Source organism: Pseudophryne corroboree, chromosome 6 (genome assembly GCF_028390025.1).
Source record: "Pseudophryne corroboree isolate aPseCor3 chromosome 6, aPseCor3.hap2, whole genome shotgun sequence".
NCBI classification, from domain to species: Eukaryota; Metazoa; Chordata; class Amphibia; order Anura; family Myobatrachidae; genus Pseudophryne; species Pseudophryne corroboree.
The window spans coordinates 379,484,630-379,507,886 of record NC_086449.1 but is presented as its reverse complement, the minus strand read 5'-3'; the positions used below and the strand labels follow the sequence as shown (position 1 = coordinate 379,507,886).

Genomic DNA, 23,257 nt, shown 5'->3' with positions numbered 1-23,257 from the left:
AAATCCACAGCGTCGCCACCAGGTGGGAGATCGACACTTCGGAATTCAGGATTGGATTCTGTTGACAACGGTTGCGAGCCTCCGTGTTTAGGGTGCACTGACCCAAGGGGCTTGGTTCCATGGTAGGTGGTCGGATTAAGAGGCCTCCCTTTCATTTAATGTTCTGGACCTCAGGGTGATTTACAATGCCCTTCTGCAGGCCTTTTCTATCCTTCAGCATCGGGCCATACAGGTACAGTACAGTCGGAAAACCACTGACTGTGGCGTGCATGAGGTCCAAACAGCAGAGCTGCAATGAGAGAGGTGTCCAAGATACTCCTCTGGGCTGAGCAGAATGCCAAGGCCATTTCCGCCATGCTCATTCTGGGATCAGATAATTCGAAAGCAGACTACCTCAGCAGACACGGTCTACACCTGGGGGAATGGGGCCTCCACCCCCAAGTGTTTCTTTGGTTGCTCTACCCGCAACTCCACATTTTGGCTTCTCAGATCACCAAGAAGCTTCTGCGTTCCTGTTCCAGGACGAGGGATGCACAGGCCGCAGCGGTGGACGCTCTGACGACGCCGTGGATTTACCAGTTGGTGAATTTGTTCCCTCCAATTCCCGGAGTTCTCGAAGAACTTAATGGAATAGAGTTCAGGTAATTCTGATTGCCCCAGGCTGGCCCCGCAGGGCCTGGTATGCAGACCTTCTAGCATTGTCATTCGAAGGCCCATGGCCCCTGCCAATTTAGGATGATCTTCTTACACAAGGGCCGTTAGTCTATCCAGACTTACCATGGCTACGTTTAATGCAATGGAAGTTGATTGGGAGGCTTTTGCCCAGGAAAAAGGTTCCGGGCAAGGTTATATCGACTATGATCCAAGCCGGGCATATGGTTGCGTCAAAACATTACCATTGCATATGGGAGACATGTTCTCTTGGTGTGAGGGTCGACAGTATTCTGCTGTGGATTTTCATCTGGGACGTTTCTTGCACATCCTGCAGGCTGTTGTGTTGGGCCTCTGTTTAAGCTCCATAACAGTTCAGATCTCAGCCTTGTCCTTTTCTTCCAGAAAAAAATTGACTTTTCTCCCAGTAGTCCAGACGTTCTTGGAGGGGGTCCTTCATATTCGACCACCCTTTGTGCCTCCCACAGCACCGTGGGATCTCAGTGTGGTACTGACCTTTCTTCAATCGGATCGATCGAACCTTTCCACAAGGTGGACAAGGAATATTTGCCGTGGAAGGCTATTATGTTGTTGACCGTGGCCTCTGTGAGGTGTGTTTTGGACCTAGGGGCCTTATCCTGTAAGAGTCCTTCTCTGCTGTTTCATGAGGATAGAGCGAAGCTCTGAACTCGCTTGATATTCTTGCCTGAGGTGGTGTTTGCATTTCATATCTATTCGCCGATAGTGGTTCCAGTTGTCTCTGGCATGTCTGTTACACCAAAGTCATTGGACGTGGTTCGGGCTTTGGGGATTTATGTCGAGAGGACAGCTCGTCTCAGTAAATCAGACTCATTTTTTGTTCTCTATGATGCTTCAAAGATTGGTTGCCCTTCTTCAAGGCAGTCTATTACTTGTTGGTCGGCAGCTTTGCCTCTGCTGAGATCTGTTCAGGCCCACTCCACACTGTTGGTGGGTTCTTCCTGGGCGGCTTCCCGGGGTGTCTCGATTTGCAGTTATGCCGGGCAGCTTCTTGGTCGGGTTCGAGCATATGGTTAAGTCTTACAGACCCCTTGGCTACTGAGGACCTTCAGTTGGTTAATCGGGTTTGCAGGGGTCTCAGCACACTCCCAACCAATCTTGGAGCTTTGGGATTTCCCCATGGTACTAAGACCATCCCAGTATCCCCTAGAACATTAGAGAAAATAAGATTTTAATACAGATGGAGCCACGCTAGTCATTGCTCCATCTGTGACTAGGAGAGCGTCCCTGTCCGCCAGGGTGCACACCCGCGGTGTAGACGCGCCCCATTCACTTGAATGGAGAGCGTCTCCATCCATGCACCTGGACAGAGCATCTCTGTGCAATCCTGACGTGACTAGGCCAATGGATCACCTAGTCATGCAAGGAGTGCCCGTTTGCGATGGAGCCACCTCAGATGCGCGCGGCTCCATCTGTACCTACTGGTAAATCCTTTTCTCGTAGTCCGTATGGGATACTGGGCACCCGCCTCTGTGCTTCACTATTTTCATGCACGTGTTGTTCTTGTGTGTTGGTAGTTGGATCTGCTGTTGCTGTCTTTATTTCCAGGTTGTGGTTACCGTTGCTATCCTCTTGTTTTGTTGTGTGCTGGTTCATTCTCTCACCACTTTCTTGTCTATTTTCCTCCTCTCAAAGTATGTCCAACTTCTTGGGCACAGTTTTCTTAGACTGAGTCTGCAGCAGGGGCGCCAATGAACCCTATCTATACCCCATGGTACTAAGACCATCCCAGTATCCCCTACGGACTACAAGAAAAGGATTTACCTGTAGGTATTAAAATCCTATTTCTCTAACGTCCTAAGTGGATGCTGGGGACTCCGTCAGGACCATGGGGTTTAGCGGCTCCGCAGGAGACAGGGCACAATAATAAAAGCTTTAGGATCAGGTGGTGTGCACTGGCTCCTCCCCCTATGACCCTCCTCCAAGCCTCAGTTAGATTTTTGTGCCCGGCCGAGAAGGGTGCAATCTAGGTGGCTCTCCTGAGCTGCTTAGAATAAAAGTTTAAGTTAGGTTTTTTATTTTCAGTGAGTCCTGCTGGCAACAGGCTCACTGCTACGAGGGACTTAGGGGAGAGAAGTAAACTCACCTGCGTGCAGGATGGATTTGCTTCTTAGGCTACTGGACACCATTAGCTCCAGAGGGAGTCAGAACACAGGTCTCACCCTGGGGTTCGTCCCGGAGCCGTGCCGCCGACTTCCCTTGCAGATGCCGAAGTTGAAGAGGTCCAGAGGTCCAGAAACAGGCGGCAGAAGACTTTCAGTCTTCATAAGGTAGCGCACAGCACTGCAGCTGTGCGCCATTGTTGTCAGCACACTTCATACCAGCGGTCACTGAGGGTGCAGGGCGCTGGGGGGGGGCGCCCTGGGCAGCAATGTATTATACCTTTTTTATGGCTAAAATACATCACATATAGCCCTTGAGGCTATATGGATGTATTTAACCCCTGCCAGATCTCACAAACTCCGGGAGAAGAGCCCGCCGTTTTAGGGGGCGGGGCCTATTCTCCTCAGCACACGGCGCCATTTTCCTGCTCAGCTCTGCTGTGAGGAAGGCTCCCAGGCTCTCCCCTGCACTGCACTACAGAAACAGGGTTAAAACAGAGAGGGGGGGCACTTATTTGGCGATATGATTACATATGTGAAAATGCTATAAGGGAAAACACTTGTATAAGGGGTTGTCCCTGTATAATTATAGCGTTTTTGGTGTGTGCTGGCAAACTCTCCCTCTGTCTCCCCAAAGGGCTAGTGGGGTCCTGTCCTCTATCAGAGCATTCCCTGTGTGTGTGCTGTGTGTCGGTACGTGTGTGTCGACATGTAGAAGGACGATGTTGGTGAGGAGGCAGAGCAAATTGCCTGTATTGGTGATGTCACTCTCTAGGGAGTCGACACCGGAATGGATGGCTTATTTAGGAATTACGTGATAATGTCAACACGATGCAAGGTCGGTTGACGACATGAGACGGCCGGCAAACAAATTAGTACCTGTCCAGGCGTCTCAGACACCGTCAGGGGCTTGTAAAAACACGGACACTGACTTCAGTGTCGACGGTGAAGAAACAAACGTATTTTCCTTTAGGGCCACACGTTACATGTTAAGGGCAATGAAGGAGGTGTTACATATTTCTGATACTACAAGTACCACAAATAAGGGTATTATGTAGGGTGGGAATAATCTACTTGTAGTTTTTCCTGAATCAGATAAATTAAAGGGTGTGATGATACGTGGGTTTCCTCCGATAGAAAATTATTGGAGGTATACCTTTTCCCGCCAGAAGTGAGGGCGAGTTGGGAAACACACCTTAGGGTGGATAAGGCGCTCACACGCTTATAAAAACAAGTGGCGTTACCGTCTCCAGATACGGCCGCCCTCAAGGAGCCAGCTGATAGGAAGCTGAAAAATATCCTAAAAAGTATATACACACATACTGGTGTTATACTACGACCAGCAATCGCCTCAGCCTGGATGTGCAGCGCTGGGGGGGCTTGGTCGGATTTCCTGACTGAAAATATTGATACCCTTGACAGGAACAATATTTTATTGACTATAGAGCATTTTAAGGATGCATTTCTATATATGCGAGATGCGCAGAGGGATATTTGCATTCTGACATCAAGAGTAGATGTGATGTCCATATCTGCCAGACGATGTTTATAGACACGACAGTGGTCAGGTGATGCAGATTCCAGACGGCACATGGAAGTATTGCCGTATAAAGGGGCGGTCCATCGGACCTGGTGGCCATGGCAACAGCTGGAAAATCCACTTTTGTTACCCCAAGTCACATCTCAGCAGAAAAGGACACAGTCTTTTCAGTCTCAGTCCTTTCGTACCCATAAAGGCAGGCGGGCAAAAGGCCAGTCATATCTGCCCAGGGTTAGAGGAAAGGGAAGAAGACTGCAGCAGGCAGCCCATTCCCAGGAACAGAAGTCCTCCACAGCTTCTGCCAAGTCCGCAGCATGACGCTGGGGCCATACAAGCGGACTCAGGTGCGGTGGGGGGGTCATCTCAAGAGTTTCAGCACGCAGTGGGCTCACTCGCAAGTGGACTCCTGGATCCTACACGTAGTATCCCAGGTGTACATTGGAAATTCGAGACGTCTTCCCCTCACAAGTTCCTGAAGTCTGCTTTACCAACGTCTCCCTCCGACAGGGAGGCAGTATTGGGAAAAAATTCACAGGCTGTATTCCCAGCAGGTGATAATCAAAGTACCCCTCCTACAACAAGGGAAGGGGTATTATTCCACACTATATTGTGGTACTGAAGCCAAACGGCTCGGTGAGATCTAAAAGATTTGAACAATTACATACAAGGGTTCAAATCAAGATGGAGTCACTCAGAGCAGTGATAGCGAACCAGGACGATATGGTGTCACTGGATATCAGGGACGCTTACCTACATGTCCAAATTTTGCCCTTCTCACCAAGGGTATCTCAGGTTCGTGGTACAGAACTGTCACTATCAGTTCAGACGCTGCCGTTTGGATTGTCCACGGCACCCCGGGTCTTTACCATGGTAATGGCCGAAATGATGATTCTTCCTAAAAGAAATATGGACGCTTTCCTGATAAGGGCAAGGTCCAGAGAACAGTTGGCGGTCGGAGTAGCACTATCTCAAGTAGTTCTACGACAGCACGAGTGGATTCTAAATATTCCAAAATCGCAGCTTTTTCCGACAACACGTCTAATGTTCCTAGGAATGATTCTGGACACAGTCCAGAAAAGGATGTTTTCTCCCGGAGAAGAAGACCAGGGAGTTATCCGAACTAGTCAGGAACCTCCTAAAACCAGGAAAAGTATCAGTGCATCATTGCACAAGGGTCCTGTGAAAAATGGTGGTTTCTTACAAAGCGATCCCATTCGGTAGATTTCACGCAAGAACCTTTCAGTGGAATCTGCTGGGAAAATGGTCCGGATCGCATCTTCAGATGCATCAGCGGATAACCCTGTCTCCAAGGACAAGGGTGTTTTCTTCTGCGGTGGCTGCAGAGTGCTCATCTATGAAAGGGCCGCAGATTCGACATTCAGGACTGGGTCCTGGTGACCACGGATGCCAGCCTGAGTGGCTGGGGAGCAGTCACACAAGGAAAAAATTTCCAGGGAGTGTGATCAAGTCTGGAGACTTCTCTCCACATAAATATACTGGAGCTAAGGGCAATTTACAAGGCTCTAAACTTAGCAAGACCTCTGCTTCAAGGTCAGCCGGTATTGATCCAGTGGGACAACATCATGGCAGTCGCCCACGTAAACAGACAGGGCGGCACATGAAGCAGGAGGGAAATGGCAGAAACTGCAAGGATTCTTCGCTGGGCGAAAAATCATGTGATAACACTCTCAGCAGTGTTAATTCCGGGAGTGGAAAACTGGGAAGCAGACTTCCTCAGCAGGCATAACCTCCACCCGGGAGAGTGGGGACTTCAGCGGGAAGTCTTCCACATGATTGTAAACCGTTGGGAAAAACCAAAGGTGGACATGATGGCGTCCCGCCTGAACAAAAAACTAGACAGATATTGCGCCAGGTCAAGGGACCCTCAGGCAATAGCGGTGGACGCTCTGGTAACACTGTGGGTGTACCAGTCAGGGTATGTGTTCCCTCCTATGCATCTCATACCAAAAGTACTGAGAATCATAAGAAGGAGATGAGTAAGAACGATACTCGTGGTTCCGGATGGGTCAAGAAGGACTTGGTACCCGGAACTTCAAGAGATGCTCACGGAAGAACCGTGGCCTCTACCTTTAAGAGAGGACCTGCTCCAGCAGGGGCCTTGTCTTTTCCAAGACTTACCGCGGCTGCGTTTGACGGCATGGCAGTTGAACGCCGGATCCTGAAAGGGCATTCCAGATGAAGTCATCCCTACCCTGGTCGAAGCCAGGAAGGATGTAACCGCAAAACATTTTCACCGCATTTGGCGAAAATATGTTGCGTGGTGTGAGGCCAAGAAGGTCCCTACAGAGGAATTCCAACTGGGTCGTTTCCTACATTTCCTGAAAACAGGACTGTCTATGGGCCTAAAATTAGGGTCCATTAAGGTTCAAATTTCGACCCTGTCGAATTTCTTCCAGAAAGAACTGGCTTCAGTGCCTGAAGTTCAGACGTTTGTAAAAGGGGTACTGCATATACAGCCTCCTTTTGTGCCCCCAGTGGCACCTTGGGATCTCAATGTTGTTTTTAGTTTCCTAAAGTCACATTGGTTTGATCCACTCACCACTGTGGAATTAAAATATTTCACATGGAAGGTGAAGATTCTATTAGCCCTGGCTTCAGCCAGGCATGTGTCAGAATGGGCGGCTTTATCATATAAAAGCCCTTACTTAATTTTTCATTCTGACAGGGCAGAATTGAGGACTCGTCCTCAATTTCTCCTTAAGGTGTTTTCTGTTTTTCACATGAACCAACCTATTGTGGTACCTGCGGCTACTAGGGACTTGGAGGACTCCAAGTTACTTGACGTTGTCAGGGCCCTGAAAATATATGTTTCCAGGACGACTGGAGTCAGAAAATCTGACTCGCTGTTTAGCCTGTATGCACCCAACAAGATGGGTGTTCCTGCTTCTAAGCAGACGATTGCTCGCTGGATTTGTAGTACAATTCAGCTTGCACATTCTGTGGCAGGCTTGCCACAGCCAAAATCAGTAAAAGCCCATTCCACAAGGAAGTGGGCTCATCTTGGGCGGCTGCCCGAGGGGTCTCGGCTTTACAACTTTGCCGAGCTGCTACTTGGTCAGGGGCACACCCTGACTGAGGAGGACCTGGAGTTCTCTCATTCGGTGCTGCAGAGTCATCCGCACTCTCCCGCCCGTTTGGGAGCTTTGGTATAATCCCCATGGTCCTGACGGAGTCCCCAGCATCCACTTAGGACGTTAGAGAAAATAAGAATTTACTTACCGATAATTCTATTTCTCGTAGTCCGTAGTGGATGCTGGGCGCCCATCCCAAGTGCGGATTGTCTGCAATACTTGTACATAGTTATTGTTACAAAAATCGGGTTATTCTTGTTGTGAGCCATCTTTTCAGAGGCTCCTTCGTTGTTATCATACTGTTAACTGGGTTCAGATCACAGGTTGTACGGTGTGATTGGTGTGGCTGGTATGAGTCTTACCCGGGATTCAATATCCTTCCTTATTATGCACGCTCGTCCGGGCACAGTATCCTAACTGAGGCTTGGAGGAGGGTCATAGGGGGAGGAGCCAGTGCACACCACCTGATCCTAAAGCTTTTATTATTGTGCCCTGTCTCCTGCGGAGCCGCTAAACCCCATGGTCCTGACGGAGTCCCCAGCATCCACTACGGACTACGAGAAATAGAATTATCGGTAAGTAAATTCTTATTTTTTAGCCTTTGTGAGGGGCTTGTTTATTCTAGGGTGCCATGTGCCCCAGGTGCCGGATTTGGGGGGCACTGAGACAGTCACTCCTAACACACCCTCCCTCCAGGGCCGGATTAAGCCTTGGGGGGGCCTGGGGCACTTAAGACAGGGGGGCTCTGGTGGAGGGGGAGGGTGTATATTAGATTGTGCATACTTCCTGACATGACCCATTCCGGGAGGGAGAACTTTTTCTCCACCTGGACTTTCCTTTTAATATATGATTGGTATCACATATGTTGACCAATTTCATTGATAAAAAAAAGGTATTTCAACAAAAATGATTACAATCATAAATTAACAGGGAAGTCCAGGTAGAGAGCATTTTGTCCCTCCTGGAATGGGTCATGTAGGGAGGTATGGATTGTATATATTAAATATAAACCAATGGTGTATATCAGATTTAAACGAATAGTTTAGGTACTGTTTATATCTCCACCTAATAGAGAGACAACTATTTTATAATGTTTTCCTGTAGTGGAACAAAGACAAGTTAAACAACCTTACAACACACATAGAAAAAGAAAATCTATAATTTATCTTGCAAAAATGCAATAGCAGCAGCCTCTGTACTACTAACACATTGGGACAGGACTCAGGAGGATGCTTTGTGTGTGTCTTTTTCGAGAGATGAACGCTCTCATTAGATAACAGGTTACACAGGATGCTGACACCTAGGCAGGAGGAGTAGAAGCTGGAATCCCTGGGTCATTTACAGCTTTCTCCCCTCGGCTATCACTCCTCTGGTCAGGAAGCTGTGTTGGTATCTCATGAAACCTGATACTCCTGTATCTCTGCCTGCAATGCATACTGTCCGTCTCACATCCTGGTAGCCTGGTTCTGCTGCTGCACAAGAGGGAGAGCTAGTGATGTCAGTGTGCTCTGGCTGGGGGGGCCCTTAAAAGATGGGGGCCCGGGGTACAGTATGCCCTGCATCCCCCCCCTTAATCTGGCTATGCCTCCCTCTGCTTCAGCACAGTGACAGAGCCCCCCATCCTGCAGCACTATTGCACAATGCAGTAGTAGCTCAGACTCAGCCGGACCAGCACGTGACACAGGGCTCTCTCATTTCCCACAACTGGTGATTGCAGCGTGTTAGAAACTTCCTACAGCAAGGAGATGCAGACGGCAGCTGGGGGAGACAGACAGATGATGTACAATGTACAGTGTATATAGTGGTGTCCCTGGAATTGCCTCCCATGCTCTCAGTAATAACCTGCTGCTGTGACTATGATGGGGAGAGAGCCTTGAGGTATCATGGATGACCGTGCTCCTGGCAGCCTCGGACTAACTCTGCAACTGTCCCGGGCTTGCTCAGCCTCTTGTGAATTTCCTCACTTCTGCCATGGCTGCCTGCGGCTTGGGTGAGTGGCTCAGAACAGTCTCTCCAGTACCCCCCTGTCAGAGATAGGCCAGGGCAGCTGCCAGCGTTGTGACACTGAGCCCTCACTAAGGGGCAGATGTATTAAGCCTGGAGTAGTTATTAAGCAGTGATAAGTGGAAGGTGATAATGCACCAGCCAATCAGCTCCTAACTTTCATTTTTCAAACCTGTAGTGATTGGCTGGTACGTTATCACCTTCCACTTATCACTGCGTTATCACTTCTCCAGGTGTAATACATCTGCCCCTGAGTGCTCAGTATCACACAGCCGGCAGCTGCGCTGACCTATCTCTGACAGGGGTGGTACTGGGAAGACAGCTCTGAGCCACTCACCCCAGCCGCAGGCAGCCATGGCAGAAGTACAACTGCCCCTCACTCCGAGGCGAACCTCACTTACTGCTTCTCACTGTAACTGTGATGAAGTATCATCACCGTGTCCGGAGGCTGCCACTGCTGGGTACTTGTGAGAGTACTTCATAGCTCCCAACTGTCCTGATTTTTGTGGGGCAGTCCCATTTTTTGGGGACTGTCCCGATGTCCCACATGTGGGCCGCAGTGTCTCGCTGGGGGGGGCTTGTAGTTGGGAGGCTCCTGTCCCTCGCTGCTCTTAGCAGAGCAGCGATGAATAGATGCGCACAGCATCTATTTACGGAGACAAGAGGGACTGGGGGCATACCAGCAGCTCACAGAGCTCTGGCCATGCCCCCACAGTGACGGAAAACAGGTGCGTAACTCGCGATGCCATACCCTTTTTACTGAGGTGATGCCCCTTTTTCTGTCCATGGGCGGCTACGCTGTGCCGAAGTCCCGCTTCTTTCCTCCTGAAAGTTGGGAGGTATTGTCCTATACACACTCCCTATACACACTGTCCAGCAGGTGCTCAGCAGGGGTGTATCTACCCATTGGCCAGGATGGCATTCGCCAGGGATGCCAGGCAAGGAGGGGCCGCCGCCTGACAGTGCCATCCACGTCCAGGGTGTAGAATCCAGTAGTACTGTCAGACTTGGTGATTGTTAGTGTCGGCGCCAGTGTCAGGTGGCAGCGCACCGCTCCTCACTTGTAGTCAGACTCAACTTAAATTACAGCACCAGCATCCCTTGTTGCCGAGAGCTCCGGGAGCTGTAGTTTGTTCTGAGTCTGATTGATCACTAGTGCAGTGCTGTGCCACTGGACACCGGCGCCGGCAGTAACACAGTCACAAGGTACAATCCGGATTAAGTGATGGGAGGGGTGGCACAAGACTTCACTGCACGGCATTGACCTTCGGGAAGTGGATGGAATGGAAACGGGGGCGGGGCTACACGGCACTCAGTCAGTGCCAGGCAACCCAGCAGCATGGAGGAGAGAGGGAGAAGACAAGGGGGGTGATTTCGACCTGATCGCTAGCAGGCTACTTTTAGCACTGCTGCAATCAGGTAGTCACCGCCTACAGGGGAGGGGGGATTCGCTATGCAGGGCTGCGAGCCGCTGTGCAGAGAGCTGCACAAACAAAAGTTTGTGCAGTTTCTGCACAGCTCAGGACTTACCCGCTGCGATGATCTTGTCCGGAAATGATGTCAGGATCCCTCCCTCGAGACGGCTGGACATGCCTGCGTTTGCCCGGACACACCTTTAAAACGGTGAGTAGACACCCCCTGCCAGCCTCTTCCTGATAATCTTCTAGCATTCGCCGCTGTGAACGCCTTCTTCGTCCATTTTGTCGCTGCACGGTGACGGCCGTTGCCAGGCAGTGATGCGCCTTCGCATTGCCGTCCGCGCGCATGAGCAGTTCTAACCCATTTGCACGGCTGCGAAAAATAGCTACTAAAGTACATGCATTGAGTGTGCCCTGTCTGTGAAGTGAGGGGGTAAACACTATATAGTCTGTCTGTATGTGTGTCTGCATTTATGTATGTGACTATGGGGGTCATTCCGAGTTAATCGCTAGTGAAAAATGTTCGCAGCGATTAAGTGAAAAAGCAACACTTCTGCGCATGCGTATGCGACGCAGTACGCATGCGCGACATACTTTCACAACAGGCAATGTATTTTTACACAAGGTCTAGCGACTCTTTTCAGTCGCAATGGCAGCTGCAGAGTGATTGACAGGAAAGGGGCATTTCTGGGTGTCAACTGATCGTTTTCAGGGAGTGTTACAAAAAACACAGGCGTGCCAGAAATAACGTAGGCGTGGCTGGCCGAACGCAGGGCGTGTTTGTGACGTCAAATCCGGAACGGAATGGTCTGAAGTGATCGCAATCACTGAGTAGGCCTGGAGCTACTCTAAAACTGCACAATTTTTTTTGTAGCCGCTTTGCGATCCTTTCATTCGCACTTCTGCTAAGCTAAGATACACTCCCAGTGGGCCGCGGCATAGCGTTTGCACGGCTGCTAAAAACAGTTAGCGAACGATCAACTCGGAATGACCCCCTATATGTGTATGTATGTTTGTGTGTGTGTGTGTGTGTGTGTGTGTGTGTGTGTGTGTGTGTGTATAAGTATCTACTGTATGTGTGTATTAGTGTGTGACTATGGGCCAGATGTACTAAGCTTGAAAAGTGATAAATATCACTGTGATAAAGCACCAGCCAATCGGCTCCTAACTGTCATTTTTCAAACACAGCCTGTGACATGGCAGTTAGGAGCCGATTGGCTGGTGCTTTATCACAGTGATATTTATCACTTTTCTGGCTTAGTACATCTCCCCCTATGTTTCTGAATAAGTGTGTATCTATGTATGTATGTATGTGACTGTATATATATGTGTGTATCTTTTTGTATATACTGCATTTGTGACTGTACTGTATATCATATGTACTGTATGTGTTTTGTGTGTGAAGGTATGTATGTAAGTGTATATCTGTGTGCCTATGGGCGGGATCAGATGTACTAAAAGCAGAATCTGCAATCCTTTCTATTGCATGCTCTGGGATGCTCATCAATCGCAGGGCAATGCCGTACCGCATGCTGAATGGCCTGCTCAGCGACTGCAACCGCAATTTAATTGTGGTTGCAGCAACTGTGGATGACCCCCTGCAGCTGCAGCTAGGCTGCGTATGCAGGTGGTCCGCCGTCATTTTTCACATAGGGGTGGCTGCGTGTGATGTCACTCAGCCGCCCCGAAAATGCAGACGGCCGACCCTGTTTTTCCCAAGCCTCCCCCGCAATGGTCCATCACCGCCCCCCGCCCTCCGCCTGTCAATCTGGAGATGTGATCCAATCGACGGAGCGCTGAGAACTGAGATATTGCAATCGCATCTCTGAATGCGTTTTGACCACATTCCACTTATAAAAATAGAAATATATTTACTAGCACTGGTCAACATTTCTATTTTCTATTTGCATTCCCCATATGCCTTCTATAGACAGTGTTTCCTATAGGCCTACTACTGTGTGGCATAACGTGAATAAGAGACACTACTGTGCGGTGTAATGTGATACTGTGTGGCATAACGTGAATAAGAGACACTACTGTGCGGTGTAATGTGATACTGTGTGGCATAACGTGAATAAGAGACACTACTGTGCGGTGTAATGTGATACTGTGTGGCAGAACGTGAATAAGAGACACTACTGTGCGGTGTAATGTGATACTGTGTGGCATAGTGTGAATAAGAGACACTACTGTGCGGTGTAATATGCTACTGTGTGGCATAATTTGAATTGGAAGTACTATTGTGTGGCCACGCCCCTTTCCCACAAGGCCATGCCCTTTTTTGATACACCCTCCTTATTTCAAATATGTGTGTGTGTTGGGGGGGGGCACCAGCCCTTACTTTGCCAGGGGCGCTCGGACCTCTAGATACACCCCTGGTGCTAAGTACAGTAATACACCCATAGTGCTGCCATTGTTCCTACGCCCTTCTGCTCCATGGAGTCATACACACACTGGGCAGCCAGTGCTGCTGCCTCCTACACTGATCCTTACAGTGATACACCCCTAAGGAACCAGGAAGGGGGGGATGTGTTTTAAATATATTGTAAAATGCCACATCCTGTCTCATTACAGGGAACCTCAAAGCATGATATTTCAAATGAAACCGAGGATGAAGATTCAAGTGCACTTCTGGGAAACTCTTACAGAGTAGATGGGGTGAGGACACAGCTTTCAAAACAGGTAAAGCCTGAAACCATAATACATGGACTAAGCTGCTGCTGTTGTCTTCTACTCACCTACAGATGTGACCTCATATATCTTGCCTCAATACACCACATAGCTGGAGATGCCTGGTGAGAGTGAGCTGACAGGTCATGTGCAACTCCATTTTGTCTAAAAATACGTCTTATTTGCTTTCTTTGCTAATAGGATGCACAAGTAGACTCTGCTGATTATGGTGGCCAATCCCGGGATTGGCGGGATCCCGAGATTTAGGGCCAAAAATGGCCAGGATTCAATCCCGGGATTGGAAGCTCCAATCCCGGGGATTGAGGGATCAGCGTAGACGCTGCCTGGCTTCCTCCTTCCGGCTCCCCAACGCAGCGTGAGAGGTCACGCTGCGCCGTCAGCTGCTGCAGGGAGCCGCCAGGAGAGATCAGAGGTTGTTCCACACCCGCCCGCCCCCGTTATATGGTGAGTTATGTGTGCGGGGCGGGGTGGGGCGAGGGGGCGGCCACATATCTAAAAGCCAATCCCGGGTATCCCGGGAATCCCAGGATTGGCCATTTTTCAATCCCGACACCCGGGATTTAAAAAATGGCCCGGGATTGGCCTCCCCATCTCCGTCCACAGCTTTGAATGCAGTGAAATGCAGCATTATGCTCACCTGAAAGGAAAACAGATATGGAATGCACCTGGTGTGTGCTCAACAGCAGTTAATATTACTGGAGATCTGGAAGATCAAACAGGATGTACAAAAGGAAGTAGGATCTGACACTTTCATTCCACAATGCATACGTTCCATGATGATACTGCTGAACATAGGGCCTAATTCAGGTCGCATCGCAATCACGACGTGACCGCAAATTCAGCGACGGATGCCCTGCGTGCATGCGCAGTTTCCGCATTAACCGCAAGCGCCTCTGCTTGATTGATAGGCAGAGGTGTTCACGGGGCAGCGTCTGAGCGTTTTCAGGGCAGCGTCTGGGAAATGGGGGCATATCGGCTGCATTTTCGGGGTGGCTGCATGTCCACACACGCAGCCGATCTGATAAAAAAATGGCTGCGGGACTCATGCCATCGCAGCCAGCCTGCGTCGGCAGGAGGCATCCACAGTTTCTGCGATCATGCTGTAATTGCGGCGTGATCGCAATTAGAGCATGATCGCAGTGGGTATGCGGCTGGTAGCATGCCTACAATGGGTGGCCCCCAGCATGCAATTGAAAGGATTGCAGATTCTGCTAAAAAGCAGAATGTGCAATCCTTACTGAATTAGGCCCATAATCCATATTCTTAATCTTACTCATGAGATTGTCTGACCACAGGTTTTTGTGGACCTAGTTGGAACTCCAATACATCTAGCATGTACACATAGTACATCATCATCATCATCATCATCATCATCATCATCATCATCATCACCATCACCACCACCACCACCACCACCACCACCACCACCACAGTGACTGAATGAGAGATACCTTAGAATATATTTAGTAAATGTTTTTTTTACAATCAGGATTGTACCCAACCACGGGGGTAATTCCAAGTTGATCACAGCAGGAAATTTTTTAGCAGTTGGGCAAAACCATGTGCACTGCAGGGGGGGCAGATATAACATGTGCAGAAAGAGTTAGATTTGGGTGGGTTATTTTATGTCTGTGCAGGGTAAATACTGGCTGCTTTATTTTTACACTGCAAATTAGATTGCATATTGAACACACCACACCCAAATCTAACTCTCTCTGCACATGTTATATCTGCCTCCCCTGCAGTGCACATGGTTTTGCCCAATTGCTAACTTTCTTGCTGCTGCGATCAACTCAGAATTACCCCCCATATTTTTCTGGGTAGCACATGCAATGTATTGTCTTAAACAGAATTGCCACTTTAATCCCCACGCCAAAATTATTGACAAACATTTAGTAGTGGATTTACTAATATGCAACCAAAGCAGTTGCTTAGGGCCTGGCGAGTCCCAGGGGCTCGCCAACAGGGCTGAATCTGTGAAGGTGTTCCAGACAGTCTGGCACCGCACCGCACTACATAAACTCTAAATAAACTACAGCTCCCGGCAGCCCTTGATCTCAGCCTCTTTCCCACCTTCTGGTGCCTACTGTCCCAATGATGGGCGACGGTGCTGTGCACAGAAACAGACTGCAGCAGCAGTCTTTCTCTCCTCCAGGGTCCGTTCCTATGCGACCAGCTTCCGCCATCAGCTCCAAGCTGCCTTAGCTTGTCAGCTACACACATGCGGCTGCCAGCCTGCTATGTGTACTTAGTAAGGGGCATTATGTGTGTAAGCGGTACTACTACTGTGGGCATTTTGTGTGTAAGCAGCATTACTACTGTGGGCATTATGTGTGTATGCAACACAATTACCATGGACATTATGTGTGTAAGTGACACAACTACCGTGGGCATTCTGTGTGCAGGCACACAACTACTGTGGGTATTATGTGTATAAGATGTACTTGGTAAGGAGCATTATGCATGTAAGCAGTTCTACTGTGGGCATTATGTGTGTAAGCAGCACTACTACTGTGGGCATTATGTGTGTAAGCAGCACTGCTACTGTGGGCATTATGTGTGTAAGCAGCACAACTACCGTGTGCATTGTGTGTAAGCGGCACAACTACCATGGGCATTATGTGTGTAAGTGGCACAACTACCGTGGGCATTCTGTGTTTAAGTGGAACTATTACCATGGGCATTATGTGTGTATGCAACACAATTACCATGGACATTATGTGTGTAAGTGACACAACTACCGTGGGCATTCTGTGTGCAGGCACACAACTACTGTGGGTATTATGTGTATAAGATGTACTTGGTAAGGAGCATTATGCATGTAAGCAGTTCTACTGTGGGCATTATGTGTGTAAGCAGCACTACTACTGTGGGCATTATGTGTGTAAGCAGCACTACTACTGTGGGCATTATGTGTGTAAGCAGCACAACTACCGTGTGCATTGTGTGTAAGCGGCACAACTACCATGGGCATTATGTGTGTAAGTGGCACAACTACCGTGGGCATTCTGTGTTTAAGTGGAACTATTACCATGGGCATTATGTGTGTAAGCAGCACAACTACCGTGGGCATTATGTGTGTAGGCAGCACAACTACCATGGGCATTGTGTGTGCAAGCAGCAAAACAGTGGGCATTATGTGTGCAAGTAGAACTACTACAGTGGGCATTATGTGTGTAAGGACTACAACTACCATGGGCATTATATGTGTAAGGGATATTACTACCGCGGGCACTGTGTGTGAAAGGGGCACAACTATTGTGAGTATTGTGTGTGTAAGTGGCACTACTACCATGGGCATTATGTGTGTAAGGGGCATAACTACCGTGGACATTATATGTGTAAGCAGCACAACTACCACGGGCATTATGTGTGTAAGGGGCACTACTACTGTGGGCATTATGTATAAGGGAAACTACTGTGTGGCATAATTTGTACAAGGGGTACTACTGTGTACTGTAACCTGAATAAGGGGCACTACTATGTGTTGTAACGTAAATAAGGGACTTGCCATAAACTGACTGAGGGGGGATTGTTTGAGGAAGGGTGCCCCAAATCAGTGCCTTGCTTCGGGGGCCCCATGAGGTCTAAGGGCTTCATTTAGGTTGCATCACAATCACGATGCGACTGCAATTTACCTTACCCGGCACCAATGCGCATGTGCAGGTCCCGTACTGCACATGCAAGGCCCGGTCAATGCAATCACATCACATTGGCTGCGAATGCCTCTGCCTGATTGGCAGGCAGAGGCGTTCACGGGGCGGCGTGGCATTGCGGTGGGGAGGGACTCTAAAAATGTGGGCAGGGCCATTTTCGGGGCAACTGTGTGGCGTTACACAAAGCTGTTCCGATGGAAATATGTCAGCAGCACGTCTGGGTCGACGACAATTGCTGCAATCACAATACAAATTGAGGGTAGCATACTGGGTGACCTTGCCTTGTGCTGGCCGGCCACCAGCATGCAATAGAAACAGTAGCAGATTCTGCACTTTAGCAGAATCTGCAATCCAACCTCAACAGGGTCCTGAATCCGCCTCAGAAAACTTACAAAATCAGTTTGTAAAACAGCTATTTAGTGAATATACCCCAATGTGACCCAGCGTGCTCCTGAATCACTCTTTAATTCAATTAATTTATTTATTATACAAGATCAATTATTTCAATATTGCAAAACTAAATATTTAAATGTGTAACTGTAAAGGTTTCTTCTGTAGCATTGTGCATCATTTTGGTATAGAGATGGCAATAAAATAACTTTTTAATACAACATTTTGGTTTAGCACATAGAGTTTGTGTTTATTAGTGCAACAGAAAATATCAGGCCTGATTTGCTCCTGCATTACATACAGATAAATAAATGCATATAACACCTCTGTATACAGAGTTGTACACAATTTGCCCGCCCCATCTATACACTTCATTCTAAACTAGTCATCATACTGTGTGTACCTGCACCAGCCTATACTAATACAGTAGGTGCAAAAGATCCATCTCAAACCATTGTCTCTCCACTTCCGTTCACCTGGTCTGACTCAGTTGCTCCCTAACTGTAATTTATTCTACCTGAACCTAGTTAATTTTTAATGTCTAATGAAGATAGACAGACCGATCGATAGATAGGTAGGTAAGTAGGTAGAGATAGTGATGTCTCTACTCACACCCTATGCAAACTCAAGACCATTCCTAATGTGCCCTCAGTTACTGTACACTTGAAAAACAAGTTTGCCAATTACATACTGTATCTGTTTACTTCCAAAGCGATCCAAGCCTGTGCCCAGCTGCCAGAGGCACATGCCTGTTCACAGCCACTACAGGTTTATGTATGTGACCAGCCTTCAGAGGTCCATGCATTTGCACAACTATCACAGTGTGTGTGTGTTATTGCTGCTGATTTGACCTTGAGACATGAGAAGAATTTTGCTGCCAAACCTCAAGGCATAAAGACCCTGCCTCATTGGCTACCATGTTTACACAGCCACATTTCCCACTGTTACTGCAGAATCTGAGCCTGATTTATTACCAACATACCCTGCAGACCCCATTACCAGCCCAATGTGTCTGTCTTTCATGCACCTTATACCACTAACATAATTCAAGATTCACCTGCAACAGGAGATATTAAAAGTCCCTGAGTGTGGTCATTGTACATTAATATAGAGCACGCACAGCTCTTCTCTACACATGCTTTAATCTTAAATAGTGGATGGGACCTGGCTGTATTCACCCAACAGGTATAATATGTGTAGCGTTTCCCAAACAAAGCCAAATGCCATTTGCCTACTCGCTGGTGTATGCATCTGATAGATCACAGTTGTGTGCAGGAGAGATGGTGACAGGCCGTGTTTCATATTGTTGCTATGGGTCCTCTTTTCTTGCTATCTGACCATGTACTGTTCTGTCCTGTCCTGAGAAATTCTGCCCATGGCATCTCACATCTCGTCTGCATCATTCAGCAATAAAGAATTACTGTACATAAGTGCTATAGCCAGGGCCGGCCCGAGCTTAATTTTTTTGGCAGGCGAATTTAGAATTAGCGCCCCTTGATGGGATCAAATTTTTAAAGAGGTGTGGTCTCACAAGGAAGGGGCGTGGCCACACAATAGTACCCCCAGGGGTCCAGGGAGATTGTCAGTGACAGGGAGAAAGTGCGTGACTGGGTGGCAGAGGTGATAGTGGTTGACTGAGGAGGCTGGGGTCACAGGGAGATAGTGGGCGACAGGAGATAGTGGGTGCCATGTGCCCACAGTGCTAGATATGCACCCACAGTGCCACATATGACGCCACAGTGCCAGATACAGATATGCCCCCACACTGCCATGTGCCCACACAGTGCCAGATATGCCCCCACAGTGCCAGATACAGATATGTTCCCACAGTGCCATGTGCCCACAGTGCCAGATATGCACCCACAGTGCCAGATACAGATATGCCCCCACAGTGCCATGTGCCAGATATTCCGCCACAGTGCCAGATATTCCGCCACAGTGCTAGATATGACCCCACAGTGCCACATATGACCCCACAGTGCCACATATGACCCCACAGTGCCACATATGCCCCCACAGTGCCATGTGTCCACAGTGCTAGCTATGCCCCTTCAGTGCCACATATGCCCCCACAGTGCCTGATATGCCCCCACAGTGCCATGTGTCCGCAGTGCTAGCTATGCCCCCCACAGTGCCAGATATGCCCCCACAGTGCCAGATACAGATATGCCCCCGCAGTGCCATGTGCCAGATATGCCCCCACAGTGCCACATATGCCCCCACAGTGCCACATATGCCCATTGCCCACAATGCCAGATATGCCCCCACAGTGCCATATATGCCCCCATAGTGCTGCTCTCTGTTATGCTGCTTTGGGGGGGGGGGGGGGGGGGGGGGGGGGGTGACGGCAGCGTGTATATCTCAAATCAGGAGCCGGCCTGCGAGCTCTGATTGGCTAACTAACCGGCACCTGATTTGAGCTATACACTCCACCATTACTGCCGGAGACCAGACTGAGGGGCAGGCAGGAGAGGCGCGCGCTGCGCTCTCCTCGCCTGTTGTGGATGGGCGGCAGATCGCGATCGACTGGTCGCATGTCCGCGATCGACTGTTTGGCCACCCCTGCGGCTGCCGGCGCCTTCAACACTGTGGCGCCTTACCCGTGGGGCGGGCCGGCCCTGGCTATAGCTCTGCATAAGTCCCTATTGGACTACCTTATGATTATGCTTTGGAAACGAGAAAGTTCTAATGAATTAAAAGTTTACAGTCAATATAAATAACAGATAATTAGCTGATTATTAGTTCATTCATTACTCTGTTTCGGTGCCTGCAGTGCATTACCTACTCCAATGTGCCTATTGGTTTACACAAATACTGTAGATTTATACCTGTCATCTGAACCTTCCGGCATCTAATTATTTTTTAGACCAACTTTGTCTTTAGGGGAGTCTATTTAGTAAAATGTATAAAATTATGTTAAAATTATTGTCGCTTTTGCGGTCTGTCTGTATCTCACCACATTTAATTGAAACCTCATGTTGGGACAGATCCCGTGTTACAGGACTGTCCCAGGGAAGCGATAACTGCTGTCAGTAACGTTTTCACCAATATAAAAGATGTCTTATCAATCTCGAGTCAGAATAGTTCCCTGTGACCACATGGGCATCCCTCAGTTACCGCGCGCCTTTTTCATGTACTGTATATTGTAGACTGTCAAAGTACGGATCAATCCATATGCACTTCCATCTCTCTCCGAGTGTGGACACCTGATCAGGCCCATGAGTGGAAACAGATTTCTTCCTTTGGCACATTTGCAGTAGGCGAACTCTGTGCGCATAGCAACTTGAGTGCAACTCAGAATCAGCCACTGTTCATTTTGAGGTCTTAAAGAAACTTTGTTCCTGTGAATGATTTCATGGATGAAATATCCCCTGCAACTTTCTACTTGTACTTATGTTTATTGCGAAATGAAAGCACTGAAACCAAACCCTAAGTACAGATGTGTCCACTTATATCTAGCCTCCCAGCACATTAAATAGCCCTTCTAGTCATGCCATGCTGTGGTGCGACTCGGTAGCGCAGAGCATATTCACATGTAACTTTTTCAAGAGTATTCTAAATGCCAACAAGGTTTTATCGAATCAAGCTGCTTATCCAGGGATGCATAAAAATCCTAATTATGGTATAATGCGAACCAGATTCTTGCCTTTTTACCATAAGAATAATCCATAAACATTCAAAACATAAATAAGGTCACCTTATATGTGGAAGTGTTCAGTTTTGTTACAGGAATTTACATATATTTTAATGTGCAGGCAAATGTAAAATGTAAGCATTTAATATTTTTACCTATAAGAAGATGCAACTGTTTGTTCTGTAGCTTGTGTCTGACAATCTTATGCCAGGATGCAGTAGACCAAAGGTTCTCAAACTCGGTCCTCAGGACCCCACACGGTTCACGTTTTCCATGTCACCCAGCAGCTGCACTGTGTATCACCAACTGTCACATTTTAAAAATCTACAGGTGACCTGCAAAACATGGACCGTGTGGGGTCCTGAGGACCGAGTTTGAGAACCTGTGCAGTAGACTATACACCTACTGTATTTTAGATACGTATAGGGAATAGGAGTTTATACAGTTATTGTTTCACTACATTTCACATCTATAGGGAAGCATGGAGTTGCTAACTCCCTGTGATATGGTTTTAAAAATATCCAGCGTATTGCTCTAATATCATTCTTTTCTTGTATTTAGGAGGCAAATGAGAGCAAGAGAGAGCAAAAGAAGAAGAAGAAACCTCAAGTGGAGTCTGTTCCTATTGGTGTTATTACAAATGTAGTCTTGGAGGAGCAGGAGGAAAACGTGGAGGATAATGGTCTTCAACTTACCATACATGAGAGTAGCCCATTACCACTGCCTACTGAGACAACTAGCACTGTAGATGTAGAGAAACTGTCCATAGTGACTTATGCTGCACATACACAACCTAACAGGCCTAATAGGAAGCAGGACAAGGTGAGGCCTCCCAGATCACTGTGTATAGGATTGTTTTTAGATTTTGGGCCTGATTCAGGGTTCCACGTAGCGCCAAATGTGAAATGAATCAGGTATTTTATTTTTGTGTAGGCATGGGCAGTTCTGAGAATGATAGATCTCAGCCATTTCTTACTCTATGGGAAATTAGTGTTTCTGGGTAGCAACTGGGTTTATACACTTTGTTGTGTCTTAGGCATGTTGCCAGAGTTTCTCACAGGATAGGTGTAAATGGCGACCATAAGGATGATTGGTACACTTGCAGATGGAGCTGCTGGGGCGTTGTGTACACTAAGATGTGTAAGACCCCCAAATTCTGCTGTATAATTGTATTTACACAATGATCGTAATGTGTATGCAGATGCATATGGATTACGTGCAACTCAGAATCACACCCTTTATGAATAACTCTTTGCCTTATTATCACAAAGCAGCATTATGATAATTTTTTTTAAGGCAACATGCACTTACTTTACATATTATTAACGACACTGGATTGGTTGTGGGGGTAAAAAGCGCACTGAGCTACCCTTATACAGGTACAATGTATATATAAGCCGGGATGCAAAAAAGACAAAATCGTTTATAATTCAATAATACCCACTACCTATGGGAAAGACAAAATTCTAGACTAACAAATAGAAAAGCCGGCGGTGCTCCCTCAAGTTGTAGAGAACAGATCACATAATATGCAAAGAGAAAAAAGACAACTCTTTTTTATGGGGCACTCTTACTAATAATCTAAAACTTAACTTTTATTTATAGAAATTGGACTCACATTAACATGCTAACATATAACATATATTCAAATGAGACAATTAATGGTGTAACTGGCTATGCCTCCAAAAATGTATCCCTGTAGCGTCCTTCTCACTATGTGGATTATTGTATCCTAGTTGTTACAAATTGTCTATAACTGTTTGGTTATACTGCTGCAAATGATTACGTATAGAGAAACTAATCTATGGCCTGCTGCCAGAAACAAAGTTTCAAAAATACATTTATTAACGTCTATCCTATATGACATAGGTAATTTGTATAATATAGCTAGCTGGTGATAATCCCCAAAATTAAATAGATAGTTATTCAAGCAGTTATCGCAGTACACATATAAATAAACATGTATTATGTGGCTGAGTTTTTTAGCCAGTCACAAGTGTATATGTGTTTAGCCAGGTAAACGTATTAGACAGTTGTATA

At 47.6% G+C, this 23,257-nt stretch overlaps 1 protein-coding gene across 1 annotated transcript in view; it reads left to right on the top strand.

Annotated features, from left to right (window-relative positions):
- Positions 1–23,257, top strand: part of LOC134934577 (collagen alpha-1(VII) chain-like) — an 817,258-nt gene that overhangs the window by 326,082 nt on the left and 467,919 nt on the right. Inside the window, exons 66-67 of the mRNA XM_063929986.1 lie at positions 13,421–13,528; positions 21,779–22,039. Coding sequence (XP_063786056.1) covers positions 13,421–13,528; positions 21,779–22,039 — 369 coding nt within the window. The remainder of the gene's footprint in view (positions 1–13,420; positions 13,529–21,778; positions 22,040–23,257) is intronic.